This window comes from Canis lupus, chromosome 25, assembly GCF_003254725.2.
Source record: "Canis lupus dingo isolate Sandy chromosome 25, ASM325472v2, whole genome shotgun sequence".
Classification (NCBI taxonomy): Eukaryota; Metazoa; Chordata; class Mammalia; order Carnivora; family Canidae; genus Canis; species Canis lupus.
The window spans coordinates 17,466,046-17,483,743 of record NC_064267.1 but is presented as its reverse complement, the minus strand read 5'-3'; the positions used below and the strand labels follow the sequence as shown (position 1 = coordinate 17,483,743).

Here is a 17,698-nt window from a genome sequence, read left to right as displayed (position 1 = left end):
GAGGTGCAAATATCTCTTTGATTTAGAGATTTCACTTCCTGCAGCTATATACCCAGATCTTATGGTAGTTCTCTTTTTAATTTTTTGAGAAACTTCCATACTGTTTTCCAGAGTGGCTACACCAGTTTATATTTCCACCTACAGTACACAAGAGCTCCTTTTTCTCCAACACTCACGTCTCATCATTTTGATAATATTACATTTGTAGGCCATTTGTAGGTCTTCTTAGGGAAAATTCCGGGGCACCTGGGTGGCTCATTGGTTGAACATCTGCCTTTGGTTCAGATTGTGCTGGGATCAAGTCCCCCATCGGGCTCCCTCTGGGGAACCTGCTTCTCCCTCTGCCTATGTCTCTGCCTTTCTCTTTGTGTCTCTCATGAGTAAATAAATAAAATCTTTTTTTAAAAAAAAGAACAGACTTTAAGGAATTCAGTGATACCATCAAGCGTAACAACCTTGGCATTATAGGGATCCCAGAAGCACAAGAGAGAGAACAGGAGGCAGAAATTGATTTAAACTAATAATGGCTGAAAACTTCCTGAATTTGGGGAAGGAAACAGAAATTCAGGTTCAGGAGGCACAAAGATTCCCCTACAAAATGAATCCAAGGAGGTCCGCACCAAGATACATAATAATTGAGGGAGGTTGTTTTTCATCTTATTGTTTAGAGTCTCACTTATTTCCTCTACTCTTATCCTAAGTCCAGTAAGTATCTTTTTGATCATTACTTTAAATTTTCTATCAGGCATGTTACATCTCTGTTTTTTTTTTTTAAGATTTTATTTATTTATTCATGAGAGAGAGAGAGAGAGAGAGGCAGAGACATAGGCAGAGGGAGAAGCAGGCTCCATGCAGTGAGCCTGACGTGGGATTTGATCCTGGGTCTCCAGGATCATGCCTTGGGCTGAAGGCAGGCACTTAACCGCTGAGCCACTCAGGAATCCCACATCTCTGTTTTATTTAGATCTCTTGCTGTGGTTTTGCCCTGTTCTTTGATTTGGGATACATTCTTCTGTCTCCTCAGTTTGTCTAACTCTCTGTGTCTGTGTATGTGTGTGTGTGTGTGTGTGTGTGTGTGTGTGTGTGTGTGTCAGGAAAGTCAGCTACATCCCCTGCTCTTCAGAGTACTAGCCTTATGAAGAAGAGGTCCTGCTGTGCAGTGTCCCCTGTTTACCAGAACCTGCAGCTTCAGAGTGTCTCCTGTGTATGGTGTGTGCACCCTGCTGCTGTGGCTCTGCTGCATTTGCCTCGAGTCAGGCATGGGTAGGGCTCTCTCTGCCTGTCGTGGGCTGTATTTATCCCTGTGGTTCAGTGGGCCAGTCCGCAGATGCCTTGGGCTTCAGTTGGGTTGGACCAGGCATTTGCCAGAGATACAGTAGCACCAGACTGCAGGGTGCTTGCCCTGTCTTGTCCCTGAGAAGCTTCCATTGGGGCTGCCATCTCACTGGTATGGTTATATTGCCCTCTTTCCATGGCAAGAGTTGCTTTTGGAATGGGACTTGCACACTGCCAGGCCTGTGGCACTGCCCTATATGGACTCTGGCCAGGAGTGTGTTGAAGACAGATCTGCTAATGCACATCACAGGCTGGTGGGGCTCCAGTACTGCCTCTGCAGGAGAGGCCCTGATGTACCTAGGCTAAGTAAGGCAGGCTGTCTGGAGGGGTGGACTGGTGGAAGCACAACAGGTGAGGATGGGGGCAATAGTGCTGACAAATTAGAAAGCAAGACCTGTAGGTAGACATGTCTTTATACTGGGGGGCAGGGGAGGAAAATGTCACCTGCCAGTTCCTTTATTCCTGGAGGAGTTCCCCAGGGATTTCTGTCCCTCTGTGATACACTCTGAGACTAGTAAATAACTTCCTCCCATATGTCCCAGGTACCTTTCAAACTGCTGTTTCTATGCTGTATTCCACAAGCTGTTTGTGGTGCTGTCTCCTTAAGGGTGGGTACTCAGTTTCCTCTTGTTCATAGGCTCTCCCAGAGCTAAGCCTGTTAATTTTTTTTTAATTCCAGATTTTAAATCCCACTGGTTGTTAAGAACTCATAAAATTCAGTCCCTCTGGTTCTCAAAGTCAGATGTTTAGGAAATTCATTTTTCCCAGGCCGGCTCCCCAGTATGAAGGTCTGTTTCTCTCCCCTCTCCAAGCCTGAAATCCCATTTAGTTCCCAATGGCAAATCTGCCCATTTTACCCTCTTCAGTGTGGCCTCTTCTCTACTTTTAGTTGTGGAATTTGTTCTGCCAGTCTTTGGGCTATTTTCTAGGTAATTTACACTAATGTGGGTGTTATGTATCCATGGGACAGGATGAGCCTAGGGTCTTCCTACTTTGCCATCTTCCCCGGAAGTCCTACATTATTATTTTATTCATCATGGTGATCTGTGAGCAGTGATTACAACCTGCTGAAAGCTCAGATGATGATTGGCATTTTTTTTTAAAAAAAAACGTATTTTTCATTAAGTTATGTACATTTTTTTAGACATAATGCTATTTCACACTTCATGGACTACAGTGTAGTGTAAACTTTTATATGCACTAGGAAATCAAAAAATTCATTTGACTTATGGTTTTGCAATATTCACTTTATTGCAGGAGTCTGGAACTGAACCCACAGTATCTTCAAGATATGTTCATATGTGATTTACAAATATTTTCTCCTATTCTATGGGTTGCCTTTTCCTTCTTTCCTTTTCTTTTTTTTTTTTTTTTTTTTTTTTTTTTGTAGTTTCTTTTGCTGTAAGAAACTTTTTAGTTTGATGTAGTCCCTCTTGTTTATTTTTTATACTGCTTCTGCTTTGGGTATCATATCTAAAAAATTGGTGCCAATATCCATGTCAAAGAACTTTTCACCTATGTTTTCTTCTAGTTCTCCAGTTTTCATTTCTGATTTATTTTCATCTTTCTTTTTTCCTTATATAGTCCAGCTAAAGATTTATCATTTTTTTCACTCTTTTAAGAAAATAATCAGCTCTTAATTTTGTTAATCTTTTCTATTGTTTTTGTAGTTTCTTTCATTTATTTCTGCTCTGATCTTTGTTACTTCTTTCTACTAATTTTTAACCTAGGTCTTTTTTTAGTTCCTTGAGATATTCAGTTAGGTTGTTTATGATTTTTTTTTTCTTAGCATAGGTACTTACTACTATAAACTTTTCTCTCAGAACTGCTTTTGCTGCATACTCTTAGTATGTTTTATTTCCATTTGTTTCAAGGTATTTTTTTAAATTTCCCTTTGATACCTTACTTGACCCACTGATTATTCAGGAGTGTTATTTTTAATTTCTGCATGTTGTGAATCTACTAATTTTTCTCTTATTATTGATTTCTAGTTTCATACCATTATTGGAAAAGATACTTAAGTATAATTTCAGTCTTCTTACACTTGCCATGTTTGTTTTGTGACCTAACATATAATCTATCCTGGGGAATTTCTTCTGTGTGCTTAAGAATGTGTATTTTGAGGTTGTTAGAGAAAATGTTTTATATACCCATTTGGTCTAACATATATTTCAAGTCCAGTGTTTTCTTACTGGTTTTTTGTCTGAACGATCTATTCATTGTTAAAAGTGGGGTACTGAAATCCCCAACTATTGTTGTATTGCTGCCTACTTCTCTCACATCTGTTAATATTTGCTTAATTAAGTGCTGTGATACTGAATCCATATATATATTATTCTATCTTTTTGATGAAAGATCTCTTTATCATTAAATAATGACCTTCTTTGTCTTTTGTGACAGTTTTGACTTAAGACCAATTTAATCTAATATAGGTATAGCTCTTGGTTTTTTCTTTTTAAGGACTATTTCTTTCCCTTCACTTTGAGCCTGTGTGTCTCCTTAAAGCTGAAATGAGTCTCTTGTATAGTTGGGACTTGTTTTTCATGTATTCAGACACTCTCTGCTTTTGATTAGAGAATTTAATCCAATTACATTTAAAGTAATTATTGATAGGTAAGAATATTGATAGGTGATTATTAAGTTTAATAATTATTAACTTAATAATTGAATACTTGTTTAATAATATTAATAATTACCGACAGGTACTAATGTCATCTTATTATTTTCTGGCTGTTTTGTAGTTCTCTTGTTTTTTCTTTTGCTGTTTTTCTTTTTTTGAATTGATGATTTTCTCATAGTGGTATGCTTTCTCTTCTCTCCATCTCTTGTGTATCTACTGTAGATTTTTGTTTACATAAAATATTTTGTTGTTATAATAGCCTCAAGTTAATGACAACTTCAGCTGCATACAAAAACTCTACTCTTACACTCCCTATAATTTTACCTCTTTTTATATTGTATGTGTATTTACCTTTTTAAATATTGTGTACTCACTAACATTATTGTAGCCATAGTTATTTTTAATACTTTTGTCCTTTATAGTTTTTAATTGAGTGATTAACACATCTTTGTATTATAATATTACAGTATTCCAAATTTGTTTAGTTAACTTTAACAATATATTTTCATATTACTGATTAGCATCCTTTCACTTCATCTTGAACTCCTTTCAGCATTTCTTATATGGCAGGTTTAGTGGTGATGAATTCCCTTAGCTTTTGTTTGGGGAAAGTCTCTTTCTTTCTTTTCTGAAAGAAAATTTTGCCAGGTTAAGTATTCTTGGTTGATAGCTTTTTTCTTTGGGCACTTTGAATAGATCATCCTACTCTCTTCTGGCCTACAGGGTTTCTGCTAAGAAATCTGCTAGTAGTTTCATAGGGGTTCCTTTATATGTGAGGAATTTTATTTTCTTGCTGATTTTAAAATTCTTTTATCTTTTATTTTTTAGAAGATTTTATTTATTTATTTGAGAGAGAGAAAGAGAGGGACAGAAAGCATGAGCAGGAGAAGGGGCAGAGGGAGAAGCAGGGAGCCCAGTGTGGAGCTGGATCCAGAACCTTGGGATTATGACCCAAGCCGAAGGCAGATGCCCAAATGACTGAGCCAGCCAGGGATTCCTCTCTTTTTATTTTATTTTATTTTATTTTATTTTATTTTATTTTATTTATTTTTTAAAGATTTATTTATTTATTTATGATAGACACACACACAGAGAGAGAGAGAGAGAGAGAGGCAGAGACACAGGCAGAGGGAGAAGCAGGCTCCATGCTGGGAGCCCGATGCAGGACTCGATCCCGGGACTCCAGGATCGCACCCTGGGCCAAAGGCAGGCGTCAAACTGCTGAGCAACCCAGGGATCCCCTTATCTTTTATTTTAGACATTATTTTGTTATAGTGTGTCTTGAAGATTGTTTTGTGTTGAAATTTTGGGGTTACCTGTTAGCTTCATAAACTTGAATGTCTAATTTCTCACCAGATTTGGGAAGTTCTCAACCATTATTCCTTTTTTTTTTTTTTTTAAGATTTTATTTTTATTTATTCATGAGAGACCGAGAGAGAGAGAGAGAGATAGAGGGGCAGAGACACAGGCAGAGGGAGAAGCAGGCTCCATGCAGGGAGCCCAACATGGGACTTGATCCCAGGTCTCCAGGATTACACCCTGGGCTGAAGGCAGCGCTAGACCACTGAGCCACCCGGGCTGCCCTCAACCATTATTCCTTAAATAAGCTTTCTTCTCCTTTCTCTGTTTCTTCTCCTCGGACTCCAATAATGTATAAGTTGTTTCTTTTAATGCTATCCCACAATTCACATAGGCTTCTTTCATTCTTTTATTTTTCTACTCTTCTGATGAGATAATTTCAAATGATGTGTCTAGTAATTCACTATATCTTTCTTTTGTTTGATCAAGTCTGTTGAAACTTTTTACAAGTTCTTCAGTTTAGTTGTGTTTTCAACTCTATGATTTCTGGTTTTTTTTGTGGTTTCTAGTTCTTTATGGAACTTCTCAATTTATTCATGTGTTATTTTTCTAGTTTCATTTAGTTATCTATTGTCTAAAGTTGACTAAACTTTTTAAAGAGGATTATTCTAAATTCTTTGTCAGACAATTCATATACTTCCCTTTTTTTAGCATCCTTAGAATTTCATTAGTTTCCCTTGGTGGTAATATATTTTATTGATTATTCATGATCCTTGTGTCTTTGTGTTGATATCTGTATATTTGAGAAAGTAGGCACCTGTTCCAGCCTTTACAGACTGGCTTTATCAGGCAAAGCCCTTCACCAATCAGCCTGTCCAGAGATTGTGGGTGGACCATCTGGTGAAGTCTTGAGTGGACAGGTCTAGTGCCTGGGTTAGTAGGTGGGCAAGCATACTACTTGAGTATGTGAGGATCAGCCTGACGCCTAGGCCACAGTGTGGACCTGAATCGTGAGTTCACTGGAGTGTGCTTGGTACTTGAATCTGTAGTGATGGGCTAGGGGACTTGGTCTGTGTAGGCAGACCTGGATCCTAGATTTCCAGGTACCAGCCAGGTATTGAGGACCACTAGGGTAGGCCTAGTATCTAGGTCCACAGAGGCTAGTTTGGTACTGAAACAGGCTGGGAGCCTGGTTTTGTGAGAGCCAATCTGTAGTCTGGAACTGCAGGAATTGGCCTGTAACCTGGAGCCCTCAGGGGATGGCATGGAGGTTGGATTTGCAGAGGACATTATGGCATTTGGATAGACCACGAACCTGGGTCCATGGGAGCTTGCTTGAACCTGGGGCCCTGGGGGCTGAACTGATAATTGAGATGGTTTGGAAGTTGGGGCTACAGTCATGGGAGCTTGCTGGGAACCTGGAGATTCTCTGAAACCACTGGAGCCTGCTTTGCCTGTCGGGCCAGGGACCTAGGTTTGTAGGAGCCACCAGTGGCCACTGGAGCCAACAGGCACTGGGACACCTGGGTGGCTCAGAGGTTGAGCGTCTGCCTTCAACTCAGGCTCAGGGCATGGTTCTGGAGACCCGGGATCTCATTCCACATCAGGTTCTCCGCAGGGAGCCTGCTTCTCCCTCTGCCGGTGTCTCTACCTCTCTCTCTGTGTCTCTCATGAATAAATATATAAAATCTTAAAAAAAAAAGTTCACTTTTCAAATCTGTAGTACAATACATTCCTCCTTTTAGGTCTTCTTAATTCCTTTCAAATATGTTTTAGTTTTAAGTCTAGAGAGCTGCATGCCTTTTTTTTTTTACATTTATTCCTACATGTGTGATGTTTTTGATGGATAGGGCATAGTTTTAAATTGTCACTTTCTAGTTGTGATTTTCTAGCATATAGACATATATTTGAATTTTAGATATTGATCTTTATCCATTGACCTTAATAAGTTTACTTATTAATTCAGATAGTCCTCTCTAGATTCTTTTGGATTATCTACGTACACATTTATGCCATTTGCAAATAATGACAGTTTTCTTGCTTTCTGCCCAATCTTTATGTTTCTTTTCATTTGTTTTCTTGCTTCTTTGCCCTGGCTTTGATGTCCAGTTCAGTCAGAATAGAAGTAGTGATAGAATAGGCATTTTTGTTTTATTCCTGATCTCACAGGGTAAAGCTTCCCACAGACTGTAATTAAATATGATGCTTGCTATAGGATTCTGTAAATAACTCTTTATCATATTAAGGAATGTGTCCTTTGTTTCTGGTTAGCTAAGAGTTTTTATGAAAATCCATCTATCAAAAACTCATAAGATTAATTTTTGAATATTAAATCATCTGGAATTAATTCTACTTGATGGTGATATGTTATCATTTTACAATATCACTAGATTTGATTTACTAATCTTTAGCATCCATATTAATAAGAAGGATGAAATTTTTATTCTAAGGATTTATTTTTTGAGGGAGAGAGAGAGAGTGAGCAAGTGCCAATAGGGGGGCAGAGGGAGAGAGAGAATTTTAAGCAGACCCCCAACTGAGCACGGAGCCTGGTAGGAGGCTTGATCCTGTGACCCCCAAGGTCATGAGACTTGGAGCAAGGGCTCCAAGAGAATGACCTAGAAACCACTGATACACCAATGCATTCAGCAAACATTTATTGAATGTCTACTAGATGTCAGATACTATATTTGGTACAGGGACAAAAAGAATAAACAAAATGTGGTTCATGCTCTTACAAGGTAGCAGACCAGCAAATTAATATCTGTGTAAGGAGTGTTATAAAGGGGGAATGCCTGGTGACTCAGTGGTTGAGTGGCTGCCTTCAGCTCAGGGCATGATCCTGGGGTCCTGGGATTGAGTCCCACATCGGGCTCCTCTTGGGGAACCTGCTTGTCCCTCTGCCTATGTCTCTGCCTCTCTCTCTTTGTCTCTGATGAATAAATAAATCAAGAACAATTATAAAGGAATATAAGAATGCAAGGGTAGTGAATCTAAACCAGTCTCATTAGCCATATCTATAGGCTACTTTGTTGGGGGTAGGGCTGGGGACAAAGGGCCATTCAAAGGGGTACTATGCAGGCAGGGCTTCCTGTCCTCTTTCCCTCCACAAGCAGAGAGACTGTTTTCTAAGTCAAGGATAAAATAAAAGATTCTACCTTAAGAAAAGGATCTTCTGCTATAATGTTTTAAAAATATTTGTCCAGGTCAGGGGTGCCTGGGTGGCTCAGTCCGTTAAGCATCCAACTCTTGATTTCAGCTCAGGTCTTGATCTCAGGGTAGTGAGATCAAGACCTGCATCGGGCTCCACATTCCATTGGGAGCCGGCTTGAGATTCTCCCTCTCCCTCTGCCCCTCCCCACCATGTTCATGCACTCTGTCAAATAAATAAATAAATCTTTAAAAAATATTTCTTTGTTGGGCAGCCTGGGTGGCTCAGCAGTTTAGCGCCACCATCAGCCCAGGGTGTGATCCTGGAGACCCGGGATCAAGTCCCACGTTGGGCTCCCTGCATGGAGCCTGCTTCTCCCTCTGCCTGTGTCTGTGCCAATCTCTCTCTCTCTCTCTCTCTCTCTTTCGGTTTCTCATGAATAAATAAATAAAGTCTTAAAAAATATGTATTTCTTTGTCTAAGCCAGTGGATTTTAAATATTTTTGAAACAGAACCTCAGTAAGAAATTTACATTGTTTACTGAAACAAGTTACATGAAACAACACTTGTCCTTATTAGGTATGATGCCCTTTGATATTTTTTCTCTTCTTTTTTTTAAGTAAGAGTCATGATTAACTACTGGTTTCAGTTGACCTCAATTTGAAGAAAAGTCTTGGTGCAGTGGGTTTTGGTATCAGAAAAATTGGGTTCAAATTCTTACTTGACAGTTTTCTGGGTGTGTGATTCAGATCTCTCACTCTCCTGTGTATAAAACAGAGATCATGCCTATCTTTCAGGGTTATTGTGAGGATCAAATGTGATAATGCTTATAAAGGAATTAGTGCAGTGCCTGATATATAGTTAAAAACAAATGTTCTGTGTGCGTTGGGGAACAGATCTATGATAGTCCATTCAAGTTGGACACAAAACTTAAATGTATTCTACAAGTTCTATTGAATTTTTTTCACCATCATAACATTTAAGATGAAAATATATAGAGAGAAATACTTTTGCCTGTTACAAATTGAAATTGTTTAGGAGTTAATTTAAAAAATGGGACTGATTTTATTTAAAATACCATAAATAATTAGAAGTGACAATAATCTAAAGAAAAGTTAGATAAGAAAATTAGTTTAGATCTGAAGAATTCAGTAACTTACTACCTGCATTGGAAGAAATCAAGTGCTTAACCTTAGATAGCACGAGGAGCACTAAAAATTTTTTTGAAAAATCATAAGGAAACCAACACAACATAAATATGCAGAGACAAAATAAAGTAGCTTTTTTTATGCTTTGCATTATAGGTGTGTTGAAGTTGTGAAAGCTTCTCAATATGTAGAGCTAGCAAATGATCTGGAAATAAACAAAGCAATTACATATTTGAGACAAAAGGACTTTAACCAAGTAAGTTTTTTAAAGTTTTAAATAAACTTTTATATGTTAACTGGTCAAAGCAATAATGTTGGGAAACTTTTTCTAGAATATAGTTATCTGTGATTATTCTGAAATTGAGTGATATTTTTACTTGTCTTAACATAATTTCCGATAATATAGTATTACTTTAATTTTGACCTGTTTGTCCTCATGTAAATACTTACCATGTAAAGCATGGTTCTTAAATTACTAAACCATATTCTAGTCTAAAGATCAATTTTCCCCCAGAGTTTTCTTTTTTTTTTTAAGATTTTATTTATTTATTCATGAGAGACACATAGAGAGAGAAAGAGAGGCAGAGACACAGGCAGAGGGAGAAGCAGGCTCCATGCAGGGAGCCCAACTCGGGACTTGATCCCAGGTCTCCAGGATCACACCCTGGGCCGAAGGTGGCGCTAAACCACTGAGCCACCAGGGCTGCCCTCCCCTAGTTTTCAAACTGTTCTCTAAAGCCCTAAGATTTTTTAGAATCAAGGAAGGCTAGGAGCCCATCTAGTAGCCTGATGCTTTCATCTGCTGTTCTCACCCGAGTAGCTTTCCTGTTACCTGTTTTGTATATTTGGTTTACTCATTAACATTGCATTGGGCATAAAAGGGTCCCATTGCTAAGCACAGTTTCAGAATCCTCCAGGATCTCTTGCTGGTACCACTGTTACCTTGCTACCTTGGGTCACAATGGAATGGGTGGGTACTCCACCTTCAGTAGTCTGTCTCAAATGAGACATAGTTGTAACAAGACATAGAACAGCTTTGAAAAGGAAGAATGGAAGTGGCAATAACAGAAGAGAATAAACAGAATAAAACTTGATATCCTGGTTATAAAGCCAATGATTAGTGTTATATGTGCACGCAATTAGAAAACTCAGCCCCTGGGAATGCCTGGGTGGTTCAGTGGTTGGGCATTTGCCTTCAGCTCAGGGTGTGATCCCGGAGTCCCCAGATCGAGTCCCTCATCAGGCTCCATGCATGGAGACTGCTTCTTCTGCCTATGTCTCTGCCTCTTGCTCACTCTCTCTCTCCCTCTTATCTTAATCTTAAATCTTAAAAAAAAAAACCAAAAAACTCAGCCCCTCCCACGTTTAGGCCCAGAGAGCAAGGGCCAGAGGACGCTATGTTATTTTTCCTGCATCCTATCCCAAGCCTACGTTTTCAGTTTTTCTTCTTACCTAGGGACCTTCTTTAGTCTGAGAGACAATAGAAATGACTCTTTCTAGAAGAGGGGGGAGATGCAGCCCCAGAGTTCATACAATCATTATATGATGCAGCCCCATAGACTGGTTCCATTGTGTATATGCATTTAGTATGCTTAACCTTTTTTTGGCATTTGTAAAGCCCTAGAAAGACTTTCAGAGTACCTTTATGTCGTGTCATTTGATCATCACACTCATGGTCATTTAAAATGCCAGTAATAACTCTATAACTGTTATAATGCTTTTTCCAGTGGAAGTGAAGTCAGACAAATTGGTCTTTATTATCTTTCCAAAGTCATCTATGCACAAAAAAAAAATTTTTATGTGTATGGTAAGTACTGGTATAGGTGACAAAATAGAGAAAACCATATTTGCCAGTTTGATACTATATTTTTAAATGGTCTTTTTAGAAAGATTTAACAATATATTACCATAGTTTATGTTTTAAAACTATCCATTAAAGGATAAACTATGACTTCTTCTTTTTAAAATTCATTTAACCCAGATCTTATTGTTTACTGCTTTCCTAGCTATCCTCATTTAAAATATCTTATGTTCCATTTGCATTTTCAAGATTTCAATTAGTTTACCTATGTCTAAAAATATAATTTCTGCTTTCTTTTCAACATTGCTGCTTTGACTTTGTGTTTCTTTTATTTGTATATTGTAAGTATGATGAGGTGGGTATAATACAACCTTAGTTGAAAGGAGCACTGTTAGGTTAAAAGGGATTGGGTTGACATGACTCCCAATGATCATTTGATAAGTACTACTTTGTTTACAATTCAAAGTAAAAGAGAAAAATATACACCTTCTTATATGAGGTTATAATTCTATGGCTAAGTAAAGATGCTGAAGTCTCAGAGTGTGAACCTTTGTGATGATAGTGTTTTGTAGTCACCTTTGTAATAGAGAAGGAATCCACTGAAAAGCCAAAGGTGGATGAAATGAAGTAGTGTGGTCTGAAGGCCAGTGATAGTGTATGGACAGATGCAGTGGAATGCAGAAACCAGTAGCTAGATGGCATAAGTCTGGAAAGAAACCCAAAATGGAGATATCTCTATTTTCATAATTGTTTGGAGGGGCAGGGGAGAAACACAACCCAAACTAAGAATGTTTTTTTCATTATTTGTTTTGCTATTATAACTGACTTTAATTTTATTAGGTGTACTTTTATCAGTTTCACTTGTAAATGAATTGATGTATAATATTTTATTTTTAAAAACCAAAATATTGGCTATGAATTCATTGAACATGTAAAGAACAGTTATGAGGGATGCCTGGGTGGTTCAGTGGATGGGCATCTACCTTTGGTTCAGGGTGTGATCCCTTAGTAGGGATCGAGTCCTGCATTGGGCTCCCCATGGGGAGCCAACTTAACCCTCTGCCTACGTCTCTGACTCTCTCTCTCTGTCTCTCATGAATAAATAAAATCTTAAAAAAAAAAAAAAACAGTTATGAAAGCAGCCCATCTCAAAGCTAGAAATCTTGAGACTGTTCTTTAGCTTTTCTAGAATAATTTATAGTTTTGAAAGTTAAAGTACAAAATATGTTTTATTCTCTCAGATATTTTTTGATTATTTTTTAAAAAATTTTTAGTGATTTTTAACAATAAAGTATTTTTTAATTAGTGTACATTGGGGTTTTTTTTTACATTTTTTAATTTAAATTCAGTTTGCCAACGTACAGTATAACACCCAGTACTCATCCCATCAAGTGCCCTCCTCAGTGCCCATCACCCAGTTATCCCATCCCCCTCCCTCAGATATTTTTAAATGAATGTTGCAAAGTTTGGGGTGCTTGGGTGCCTCAGTTGGTTGAGTGGCTGACTCTTGGTTTTTACTCAGGTTATAATCTCCATCTCCATGCCCAGCGGATCTGCTTGAGGGTTTTTCTCTCCCTCTCCCGTTGCCCCTCCCCTGACTCGTGCTCACTCTTTCTCTCTCTCTCTCTCTCTCTCAAATAAATAACTCTTTAAATGAATGTTGTTTTAAATTAACTCATAAATTTGTTGTGACACACTCTAATGGTAAAGATTAAAACATGTCAATTCTTATTCAAAGTGAAATGCAGTCTTATAAAACTTAGAGATTCAAAACAGCACTGACTTTTACATTAATAGCCATGGCGGTTATGTAAAGAGTCAATGAGATAACTTCTACAGGATGAATGAACAATGTAAGCAGCAATAATTTCTAAGGTATGTTTTAGGAACTTCTTGGCAATTCTGTCAGAGATCCTTCTAAGAAAGTAAGTGAGATAGAGAATCTCAAGAGTGAGCATATGATGTTGGGATCTTATTTTTTCCAGGGTTTACTTTGGCTAATGCCTAGAAACTTCCAATGGTTTTCTTTAAAATAAGCAAAAACCCTTGAAAAGAATAATTACTTATAACCAATATATGTAGAATCTAGTATTTTAAAATCTTTTATCTTAAAAAAAATTGAGTCAGTACACTTAATGGTTCTTCATTTGAGGTCCCTCATTTGAGGTCAAACACTTGCATGACACAGATTTGTTAGATATTTTCAATAGCAGCAGCTCTTGACCATTATAAAAGTTAATGCAGGGTTTTTGGTTGGACTCAACTCTCTCCAAGATCAGGAGGTGCCAAGAAGCCAAGCATTTTCTATTCAGTAAATGTATTTTGAAGGAAGGGAGGAAAACCCATTGCCTTTTTCTTTTTTTTCTTTTTTTTTTTTTTTTTTTTTCTGTTATTTCTCAGGCATTGCTGGTTTGAGTACTCAGGTTTCATACAAGGTGGTTGACCATCCCAAATGTCCTGTTTGGTTAGGATTATCTCAGACCTGCCAAATGGTTAAAAATGCACTTTCATTTCTCATGGTTTGAGAATATAATTATATTTGGACCTACTTAAGACAATTTTTTGTAATACTTTCAGAATTAGTTTCTGTCATCAGTTGTGGAAGATTCTTGACCATTCGTGTTTCTTGCTTCCCTGGAACTCCAGTTACATTTCTGTTAGACCTTTTCATTATGTTTCCATATATCTTTTATGTTCTTTCCAGAGACCTTTTCTTAGCTTCTTTTTTTGCTTTGCTTATTTAGTCTGAACATTTTCTGGAAGGTTGACATTCAGATTCTGATTGCCCTCAGTAGTTCTCCAGTGCCTTCAAAAGATATTTTTAATATCTTTTCTAATTGTTCTCTGTAGAATGGTCTTCTATAGGCTGGTCTCCGATAACCAGAAGCAGAAATTCTAGAATTATTTTATAAAGAGCAAATTTGATTGTGTTTCTTAGGTAAAAACTCACTGACACCCCATTATGCAAGATAAAAACTAAACTGTGAAAAAAAAATAAACTGTGTCATAAGACTCACAAGGCCCAATATTTACTACTCTCTCCAGCTAATATAGTCTGCTGTTAAACCCATCTGTTGTGTTCTTCACTTCAGTTATTTGTTCTTAGGGTTTTTAAAATTCTTTTTTTATAAATTTTAATTTTCAAATTAAATTCTCATTTTGTCATCTATTTCTTAAACATACTAATCTATCCCTTTGTGTCTTTCCCTTAGGCTCTAGATACACTGATCTTTACCCCAACCTTAAGACTGAATACTGACATATTACAATGGTAGTAACTTCCAGATATTTCATTTCTAGGCTGTAGAGACCTTAAAAATGTTTGAAAAAAAGGACAGTAGAGTGAAAAGTGCAGCTGCAACCAATCTCTCATTTCTGTATTATTTGGTAAGTCTGGGTTTTTTTTTAATAACTAAGACTTGATAATATGGTGTTTTTATGTTGCTAAATTTCTGCCTAAAGAGCATGCCTAGAGAGAGGTTCCAAAGAAGACTGGTGGAGATTGTTAGCAGAATGAGGTGTCTAGAGGGTCTGCTCATGACAAGTTCTGGGCCAGGCATCAAGTTTGTGGACATGAGGAAGAAGACTATCTCAGAAGTAGAAGGAAGGGAGAAAAATTATGGTGGTTAAGCATCACTCAAAGAATTATAGAATGTAGATCTGGAAGATGGGCTAGAGGGTTTTTGTTTTGTTTTGTTTATTTGAGAGGGAGCAGAGAGGAGGCAGAGGGAGAGAAAGAATCTTAAGCAGGCACACACACAGCAGCCCCCAACCCGGCAGTGTGGAGTCCCACATAGGGCCTGATGTCATGACTCTGAGATCATGACTTAAGCTGCAATCAAGAGTCGTATGCCTAACCAGCTAAGCCACCCAGGCATATGACTCTTGATTTTAGCTCAAGTGTTAGTAGTAAAGAAAGTAGTAAAGATTAAATGATTTAGGTACAGTGTCATCTATAAGAAACATACTTTGAGCATCTGCTGAATCCCAGTCATAGGGAATACCAAAAGCTTGGAAGCTCACTAAAGGGTGCTTTCTTAATTTGGAACAAAGGCGGCATGCAAGTAGCCTAAGGAAAGAAGAAAGGAAGGTTGGTTGAAAGTAGAGAACAATAAACGAATGTAGATAATGAGTGTTTCATAAATTCAGTAAAGGTAGGTAACATTTTGGGAGACTAAAGGAATGAATAAAAGCACAGAGGCAGAAAAGCTGGGAGGGGATGTGTACATAAGGATCAGTATATTTAGTCAAACTATATTTCTAGTCCCCCTTGGAGCTCCTGATCTGTGTACCACTGAGAATTACTGCTGTGCTGAACTACTGTATGGTGGAAAGATGTTCTATCCCGTGTGTTGTGATGGAAAAGAGATGAAAACCACTGGTGAAGAATGCCTCCAGTATTTTAAGTCTGACAAAGAGTGGTACCAGGTGCAGGTTTAGAGGAGGCTGCAGATTAGGGGGAGAGTTGCTGAGTTTGTTTTTAATTATATTTTTACAATTTTCTTTGTAACAAATATATTTAAATAGAAAAGTCCAGGAACATGTGAAACTGATCTCAGATGGGAAGTTAGGGCTAGAGATAAAATTTGATGATGATTTCTGTAGAGATTAAGGCTTTGATAATAGCTATGGGCTATTTGTGTCTCCCTCCCCAACTAGATTCTTATATTGAAGCCCTGACCCCCAATGTAACTGTATGTAGAGGTAGGGACTTTGAGAGATAATTAGGATTAGATGAAGTCATGACAGGGGAGTACACTGCTGGAATTGGTGCCCTTCAGAGAAAAGGAAGAACCAGATCCCTCTCTTTGCTACATGAGGACACAGCAAGGAAGCCATCTGTGAACTAGGCAGTGGCTTTCACCAGACACCACATTTGCTGGCACCTTGATGTTGGATCTCCCAGCCTCTAGAACTATGACAACTAAATGTTTGCTATTTAAGCCAGTCTGTAGTATTTTGCTAACCTCCTGGACTAAGACTATAGAGGGTATCTCCAAGTGTAAGAGTGTAGCACAGAACGGAGAACGAACTTTGGGATTCTCATATATTAAAGATGCAAGAATAAGAATCAGATCAAGAAGACAGGGAAAAAGCTATAGTATGTTTGAAGTAAAGGAAGGCATGCAGAACAAGTATGTAACATTGAAATCAGAGAGGGGGTACACAAGAATGAAGGCTCAGAAAAGGCCACTTTTGCTGGTGAGACAGCAACTCTGAGCTGGAGATTATCTTGCATGAAGTTTACTGGGAAGATCTCTTTGGATCAACCCCTCAGGGAGAGGGGTTGGAAGCAGCATTGGGTGGAAAAGGAAATTGGGCTGTGATGCAGTCATCACAGGCCTTAGCCAACCCTAGGGGACCCCCTGAATTAGGATGGTCACTAGCACTCTCTCCCACTGGGGTGAGGGGGCTGTGTCTTTGTACCTCCACAGCAACCAGTCATCTGATACAACCTGCTCACCAGGAAGTGGGTGTGACTTTGGGCAAGGCACCTCTTTCTCTTTGAGCTAGTGATTCACAGAGGGCTGACAGCTGAACCTGGTAGCCAGCAACATTCCCAGCACTTTTGAAGGACCAGTATTGAGGGGCTGAAGCACAGTCTCCATTACAGCCATTACATTTGAATTTAGAAAATCATTTGTGGAACAGCCCCCGTGGCTTAGCGATTTAGCGCCACCTTCAGCCCAGGGTGTGATCCTGGAGACCTGGGATGGAGCCCCACGTCAGGCTCCCTGCATGGAGCCTGCTTCTCCCTCTGCCTGTGTCTCTGCCTCTCTCTCCGCCTCTCTCTCCTTCTGTGTCTCTCATGAATAAATAAAATCTTTTAAAAAAAATAATTTGTGAATTTTGTGAAAATGGTTTAATTAGTGACCAGATCTTTACCCAATTTGATGAATGTATATAGAAGAGACCAAGAAGACTTTTTTTAAAGGGAGAAAAATGGTTAGATTTAGTCAAGTGAGCAGAGTCATCATAGTATCTGATCAATAATCTGTTGCATGTAGTTCTGAGGAAAATAGTTGTTTTGAGGCAAAATTATGAGTCTTGTACATAGTTATATATATGATACATAACTGGACATATATCGTTGGTATCCAGTGTATGGTTGTATCAGTTTCTGTTGCTTTGTAATAAGCCGCTCCAAAATGTAATGACTTAAAATTACCTGTATTTGCTCATAATCTACCTGAAAAGGCTGGGTTCACTTGAGTGGTCCTTCTGCTGGTCTGGCCTGGGATCATCATCCTGGTGCCATCTTCTGAGGCTTGACTGAGGCTACATGGTCCCAATGCTTTCCTCATATCAACAGCTGAGGTTGTAGACTAGTATCTCATTCCTCC

At 38.4% G+C, this 17,698-nt stretch overlaps 1 protein-coding gene across 7 annotated transcripts in view; it reads left to right on the top strand.

Annotated features, from left to right (window-relative positions):
* IFT88 (intraflagellar transport 88) overlaps positions 1-17,698 on the top strand; it is a 136,059-nt gene that overhangs the window by 54,930 nt on the left and 63,431 nt on the right. For all 7 annotated transcript variants that reach the window (XM_025462759.3, XM_035719805.2, XM_025462752.3 and 4 more), the window contains exons 15-16: positions 9,710-9,809; positions 14,655-14,741. In XM_025462759.3, the coding sequence (XP_025318544.1) occupies positions 9,710-9,809; positions 14,655-14,741 (187 nt within the window). The remainder of the gene's footprint in view (positions 1-9,709; positions 9,810-14,654; positions 14,742-17,698) is intronic.